An 8,111-nucleotide genomic window follows, 5' to 3' on the forward strand; every position below is an offset into this window, starting at 1 on the left:
TCGTCCTTGGCAGCAAACGTGTTTACAAAGACAAAGTGCTGCCAAAAATGATGATTACTAAGTAGCTAAAATATCATTTCACCCAATAAACAAGTGTTTTTCTTCTTCAGTGTGATTGGCAGCCTCATCAGTCAGGTCAATTATCAGGAATAATGCTCACACTCAATTATCGGCCAGTGTAAGGGCTGGTTCACACTAAGCGACAGCGACAACGAGGTCGCTGTTACGTCACCATTTTCTGTGACGTAACAGCGACCTTGTAAGTCGCTGTTATGATCGCTGCTTAGCTGTCAAACACAGCAGAAGCAGCAGCGATCATAACCGCGAGAGCAGGGAGCCGCACACACTGCTTAGAGCTGGCTCCTTGCTCTCCTAACTACAGTACACATCGGGTTAATTAACCCGATGTGTACTGCAGCTACATGTGCAGAGAGCAGGGAGCCGCGCACACTGCTTAGCGCTGGCTCCTTGCTCTCCTAGCTATAAGTACACATCGGGTTAATTAACCCGATGTGTACTGCAGCCACATGTGCAGAGAGCCGGAGCCGGAACCTGCGGAGGCTGGTAACTAAGGTAAATATCGGGTAACCACCTTGGTTACCCGATGTTTACCCTGGTTACAGCTTACCGCAGCTGCCAGACGCCGGCTCCTGCTCTCTGCTCGCTTCATTTCGTCGCTCTCTCGCTGTCACACACAGCGATCTGTGTGTCACAGCGGGAGAGCGCCTTTGAAGAAAACGAACCAGGGCTGTGTGTAACGAGCAGCGATCTCGCAGCAGGGGCCAGATCACTGCTCAGTGTCACACACAGCGAGATTGCTAATGAGGTCACTGTTGCGTCACCAAAACCATGCCGTAGCAGCGATTTCGGTAGCGATCTCGCTATGTGTGAAGCACCCCTAAATGCACCCACACATGAAGACAATTGGTAGAAATCGAATGGTTGTTTTAAGAAGTGTAAATAAACCCTTATGTCAACTCTTGATTCTTATCAGTCACTTAAAGTTGAGCGGAGTTGACTGCAGGGAAATTAGTGCCATAATAATGTTTACCTCAGTGATCACCATTTAAAGGGGTTGTCCGGTCTTAATCTACAAATCTGCAGTGATCGGTGCGGGAGGGTGACCACAAATACGTGATTTGCATACATGCAGACTAGAATGTATCCAGCCTTGCTCAGTGCAAGTGTATTGAGCAGGGCTAGATACAGTCTAGTCTGCATGTGACTGCATGTATGCAAATCACATACTTGAGGCCACACTCGCCACTAGCACCAGAGAATCCTCACAGTGCATGCATGAGGGATTTACAAGTCTGCAGCCACACAGTGACTGGACAACCTCTTTACCAGAACATACAGTATGTCCAGTGTTGAGTGCTTCAGTAGATGTACCTTGAGAAAGGGGACTCCAAGGAAATGAAAAGCAGCTCTTGGCCAATCTCAAAGCTAGGCTGGCACTGAGCAGTAAGTACAGGATGGATAGCACCACACGATTAAACTAACGGTATTGTGCAATAGTTGTTGCGTGTAACAAGACCAAAATCCGTCACAACAGAGTTCAAACCAGCTTCAGATGAAAATCACCCCCAAAAATGAAACTATTGAGTCATTCCTCTGCACGTGTCACAAGACCAGAGAATAAAACCTAACCAGGATAGAGAAGTGCACACTTCAGAGGCAGAACAGTGGATCTTATTAAAGCTTCTTCTATTATCTTAGTAACTTTTAACATGTTATAGGGGTTGTGCGCTCTAAATCCACAAGTGTGCAGATAGGCTGTGTGACTACAGACATGAATCCTCACATTGCACGCACTGTGGTGTAAGAAGTCTCAGGTGTCCTAACCAGGAATGGTGATCACACGTGCACACTCCGGGTCAGAATCCGACTAGAGGGCGATGGCCTCACTCAATACACTTGCATTGAACCCATCTAGCCGGAGTATGCATATCGTATACTCGCCGCCATGTGACCGCCAATCCTGACCATTCTAGAAAAATGATGCCAGCAAATTAAGCAAGCCCTCCTCACTAGAGTAATGCCAAGCGTGTGGATGCTAAATGTGGTTTGGGTACACTATGGGGCTCAAAAGGGAGGGGGACATTTGGATTTGGAAGAACAGAATTCATTGGATTTCTTCTGGGGAGGGAGACATAGTGCTTTTCCAGTGCATTTGTGTTCCCAGTAATGGAAAACCCCCTACATTTCCATTTACAGATGATGGCCCTGAGTGGCATCTTTTTGAGTGTTTTTATTGGGAACATTTTCATAAATTTTTGGACCATGTTTATCCTGTGCTCTACTCTGACCACTTACATTGGGGTTTCAATCTAAATCTGATGTGATTCAGAAGACATCCCCAAAGGATCCATTCACTATAATGAGGTAGCAGTTACTCTGGACTCTGTCTGGCTTCTGTTCAGCGGTGTCCTTTTCAGAGGTGCACAAAACTGGTTGAAAGCACTTTTATGCACCACTGAAAAGACTAACACAGCCAGATAATAGGGAGACAGTCCAAAATTACTCTCTCGGCCTCATTATAGGGAATCTTCAGTTGGGGGTTTCATATGAATCCCGTTTTTCGAAGATTTACATGTAAACCCCAGTGTAAGCGCTCAGCATAAAAGGCAGAATAAATATGAGCCATGCCATACTGCAAGCTTTGGGAGGATGAATAATTGAACAGCAAGTCAAGAATTGGTTTATTTTTTACCCAGTTTACCGTGCGGTATAAGTGATTAGGCGGCTATTTTGAAATCTGCAACATGTCCATTCTTTCAAATAAATGAGAAAAAAAAAGTGCATCATAAATGTGTGTATTTTACACATTTTCCTGCCAACACTGATTTTTGCAGCAAAATAATCTATAATAAATAGGCAACACATGCTCATACACTAGGCTACATTCACATATCCGTGAGAAAGTCTTCCTCTCGGGTCATCAATAATGCCATTTCTGTACTTCTTACCGATTTTTAAAAACTGAAGCATGTAGACTTCAGAACTTTTTTTAACCTCTGACTCTTAGCAACGGATAAGTGAAAAACAGATGAAACAGATGGAAAACTACAAACTGTCTTCACGGATACCCATAGACTTTAATGGAAGAGTCTGATTCGCAATTGGGATGACAATAGGAGCCACTTTGATTCTTGGGGACCGGTCTATAAAACCACATGCCTGTGTGGATCAAGGAGACAATGGCTTCTTGTACTGTAAGAGAAAATGCGGCCTAAGAAAGGAGTCATAGGGTCAGGACGACACAGACGATAGGCCCATGACCGTAATTATAACACAGGATTGGCTTTCATTTTTAGGCAGGGATAAAAGATAGCTGTTTTTTTCCCTAAGGCTGGGGCCACACAGGGCACTAGTGCGATCCTCGCATGACACTCGGCTCACGCTGGCAGTATAGCAGAGCCAAGTGTCATGCGAGTGTCCCTGCGACTGAGGTCCGACCGTGCGAGCGGCCCTCAGCTGCGGGGGGCGGGCCGGCTCTGAGGAGGGGAGGGAGGGATTTCTCTCCCTCTCTCCTCCGTTGCCAGCTATTGCGATTCTCGCACTGCACTCGCGGTTTACCAGTGTACTGCAAGTGCAGTGTGATTTTTCTCTCGCCCCATAGACTTGAATGGGTGCGAGAGAAACAAGTCTCGCATTGTACCCGCAGCATGCTGCGATTGTTTTCTCGGTCCGATTAGGGCTGAGAAAATAATCGCTCATGGGTGCTGACACAGGCTAATAATGGTCCGAGTGGAATGCCATGTTTTTTCACACTCCACTCGCACCGATTTTCATGCTGTGTGTCTTAGGCCTAACTCACTAGCTTTTTGGTATGTAATCTGAGAGCAGCACAAGGTAGAGACAGAGATCCAGACTCCAGCAATGTGTTAATTACTGGACTGGTTGTTCTAGTTTCAATAAAATCACTGTTTTAATCAGCAGGAAATAATCAATAAAAAGACTAGTTAACTGTAGTCCTGCATATTCATAAGCTCAGTCTACCCCAACCATTTATTGATAGCTTTCTGCCAATGCACAGTGTACACAGAAAGCAGTCAGTGGTGTGGGCGGGGTTATACAGGGCTCAGCAATTAGGGAGCTGCTAGATTTACAGCAGAGAAAACAGTGACTATGAAAACTGCAGCAAGCAGATCAGTAAGTGACATTGCTGAAATCAGGGTCTCTGCCCCTATATGATGCTGCTTTCACTGATAGAAGTATGCATATGTTCTAGAATCATCAAACTGGGATATAAAAATCCTCTAAATACATCACGTCAGCCTGCTATAAAGGCTCCTATAATTCAACCTGACAATATGGCCTTAGGGCGGCTTTCACACATCTGTTTTTAGCAGTGCGGCTCAATCCGGCTCAAAAACATATGCAACGGATGCGGCGAAAAAAACGGATCCGTTGCATAAGTTTTTCCATGCGGCCCGTCTGGTTTTTGACGGATGCGGCTTGATACTGAGCATGCGCACTACAAAAAAAAACGCATCCAGTGGCCATAGGCTTGCATTGTGAATCGCGCCGCATCGCACCGGATTCGGCGCAATGTGTTTTTTTCACCGCACGAAAAAACGTGCCAGGCAACATTCCATCCAGCCGCTGCATGGGCTAAATATGCCGCATCCGGCAAAAACCGGACACAACGCAAGGCCATGCGGCACAATACAGCGCTAATGCAAGTCTATGCGGGAAAAAACCTAACCGGCGGCAAAAAAAAACAGTTGCCTTTCTTCTGCAGAGCGCCGGATTGTGCCGCACGGAAAAAAACGGATGTGTGAAAGCAGCCTAAGGCTATGTGCGTACGTTGCGTACTAGCCCTGCAGAAATTTCTGCAGCGATCTGAAGAGCACACGTGCGCTTCAAATCGCTGCAGAAAATGTCCGTAGAGAAAAAAAAAAGCCGATTCCATGCGCTCTGCCTGCAGCTCCTGCCATAGACAGAGCAGGGGCTGCCGGCAAAGCGCACGGAAGAAGTGACATGTCACTTCTTAGAACGCGCTAAGACGCCACGTGCGCACGGCCCCTGCACAATCTCCATAGACTGTGCAGGGGACGCAGGACGCATGCAGTTACGCTGCGCTACAAAGCGCAGCGTAACTGCATGTAATTACGCTACGTGCGCACGTAGCCTTAAGCACACAAGGTGCAATGCAGCTTTTAGCATTAGCACGGTGGACTCCATAAGGAATCAATAGACCCCATTAACGGCAACCAGACATCTATGAATTAGTGTCACATGGGGAATTGTCACGGATTTCACCCTATGGCATAATGTGGAGTGAAAATGTGCCCAGAGGACAATGACTGCTGCAGATTTATTTATGGGTTTTCACAGGATCTAATCCAATTAGATGCAGTATTTCAGCCCCAGATCCATAATCCACAGAATCAGTCTTGTGTGAAAATACCACACCCACAGCTGAGAAATGCGGTATCACGTATTGCAGCCACGTTTAATGGGTATGTGGCAAATCTGCAGCAGAAGACAGAGGTGCAGCCTTGGTCATCCCATTCATAAGAGGCTTCCGATCCTATAAAGCAATACGTGTTGATCATTTTATAATGGGAGGGGTCTGGACTCTGGGACCCTCGCGGTCCTGAGAAACAGGCAGTGCTGGTCCCAGAGGATGGACACCCATCATATAGTGACAACATTCTATATAAAAATCACATTGCAGAGTGGAAACCCTACAAGAACGGTCCTAACCCTACCCTGCTGTGCATGGATGATAACAGAAAACAATAGCCTGCGCACAGTAGGTGAGGTTCACAATGTGGACTAGGACATCACAGGTGAGTCTCCATGGTTACCTTGCGGGTCATAGACGCTGACATAGGAGATGCCCAGGGCCATACACCACAGCACCAGGCTGGCCACGTCCGGGAAGCTCTCCTGCTCCTCCGCGATCAGCAGTCCTATGTGCACGGGCAGCTTGCTGAGCTGTGCCCGGTCCCGCTGCAGGTACGTGCTGTCCGAGGACTGCGGGCACAGGGCCTCACTCCGGGGCACCGTGCAGCCTCCAGCCGGCGCCCGCTCCTGGTAGGAGATGTCAGGAGGTAAGAGCAGGGCACTCGCCGCCCGCCACACTCTGCAGTGCCAGTGTCGGAGCCATGCCAGCAGCGCCCGCTGCACACAGAGCAGCAGGTGGAGGAGGCGCCAGGTCAGCGCGTACAGCACGGACATGTCCGCTGCTCACCGGCACATCAGCCCGCGACCATGCCAGCGCCAGCCAGAGAACTCCAGCTCCACACTCGGCACCCGCTCTGCTATGATTGGACGAGCCGCTCCGTGTCGTCACTTCCGCGGGAAAGAGGCAGCGTGACGTGGCCGGCGCAGGTTGGAGCCGGAATCTGGGGAAGGTTGTAGGATGAACGAGACGTGAACTCCGGGCGGACGTGTACTGCGGCGCCACAGCGACACCTGCGGACGGAGCGAGGAAGTGCGTCTGTGCGGCTACAGAATGGAGAGCTAGGCTATTTTCACACACTTGTCTTTTTCCATCAGTCACAATTCGTTAGCGTTGAACGGCTTCCGTAGCATTGCGTTGTGTGACGGATGCAACGGATCGTACAAAACAACGGAAAGGTTTTTTTTTTTATTTTATTTTTTGTTTCTTCTTAGGCTACTTTCACACTTGCGTTGTGTTAAATCCGCTTGTTCCGTTGCTGCGTTTTTTTAACGGATCCGTTTTTTTTGAGATGTCAATTGAAGCAACGGATCCGTTATTCCACTGGAATCCGTTAGCGGATTCCAGTGAAATAACGGATCCGTTGCTGCCGTTAAGTCCGTTGTGCGTCCGTTAAACGGAATCCGTCGGATCCGTTTTTTTTTTTTTTTTTTTTTTTTTTTTTTTCTCTTGGGACAGCCCAATGGGAGTGCATTTTTGAGACATATATATATAGATGTGTTCCGACCAGCCATCTGTAGAGGCTGTCAAAGAGAAGAGAGATGGATGTTATTAATGGGAGAATCGTCCAAGCGTACCTTGATTATTCTTATCAAGCAAATGTTTTGGCATTTTACATTGCTGAAAAGGAGCGGCAACGTAGGAAGCGTCGTCGACGCCGCTTCTGGGTCCACCCCATCAACGATGTCCGTCTTGCCCATGGAGTTTTTACAACCCTTTATTTAGAGCTAAGGAGCCATCCAGACCATTTTTTCCGATACGTTCGAATGTCAGCGGCAATGTTTGACACCTTGGTGGAGCGTGTGGAGCCTCTCATTTGTCGCCACGACACCTTTTGCCGGCTGGCAATAACTCCTGCAGAGCGTCTCATGATCACTCTCAGGTAAGGCCAAAAAATGTATTGTACTACCTGTCATGTGATGTTAAGCCCATAAAACGTATTGTGCTACCCGTCATGTGATGTTAAGGCCAAAAAATGTATTATGCTACCCGTCATGTGATGGGTAGCACAACATTCATTTTTTGTGCTTTACATCATCTGATGTAATGGTTGTTTTTTTGTGACTGTTAACTAATGTTTTTTTTTTCTAATTTTTCAGATTTTTGGCTACTGGGGAGTCTTACTCTTCACTGCATTATCAGTTCCGGGTAGGAATCTCTACTATTAGCGGCATCGTAAGCAGCACTTGCAGTGCATTATGGAATTCATTAAATGCAGAATACATTCCTCAACCTACGCAAGAACTCTGGATGTCCACAGCAGCACATTTTTATGAAATATGTGACTTCCCCAATTGCTGCGGAGCGGTGGACGGCAAGCATGTGCGGATAGTGAAGCCAGCAAACACTGGATCCGAACACTTTAATTATAAAAAATACTTTTCCGTAGTCCTGATGGCTATTGCCAATGCAAGTTATAAATTCCTGGCAGTGGACATAGGAGCCTATGGAAGAAGCAATGACTCACAGATTTTTAAAACCTCTATCATGGGCCGTAATCTTTATGGAGACAGATTCAGCTTCCCACCACCAAGCCCACTTCCCCAAACGTCTGGTCCACCACTGCCTTTTGTCATCCTTGCTGACGAGGCATTCCAACTGCACACACACCTACTCAAACCTTATTCAAGTCGTGGGTTGACATACGAACAAAAAATATTTAATTATCGTTTGAGTCGCGCACGGCGTATGGTTG

At 47.3% G+C, this 8,111-nt stretch overlaps 1 protein-coding gene across 1 annotated transcript in view; it reads right to left on the reverse strand.

The window, feature by feature from the left end:
* The window catches only part of NUS1 (NUS1 dehydrodolichyl diphosphate synthase subunit), a 56,594-nt gene extending 50,309 nt beyond the window's left edge, over window positions 1-6,285 (reverse strand). Inside the window, exon 1 of the mRNA XM_075340021.1 lies at window positions 5,820-6,285. Coding sequence (XP_075196136.1) covers window positions 5,820-6,192 — 373 coding nt within the window. The 5' untranslated portion in view covers window positions 6,193-6,285. The remainder of the gene's footprint in view (window positions 1-5,819) is intronic.
* Between the last annotated feature and the right edge of the window lie 1,826 nt (window positions 6,286-8,111).

Source organism: Anomaloglossus baeobatrachus, chromosome 3, assembly GCF_048569485.1.
Source record: "Anomaloglossus baeobatrachus isolate aAnoBae1 chromosome 3, aAnoBae1.hap1, whole genome shotgun sequence".
NCBI classification, from domain to species: Eukaryota; Metazoa; Chordata; class Amphibia; order Anura; family Aromobatidae; genus Anomaloglossus; species Anomaloglossus baeobatrachus.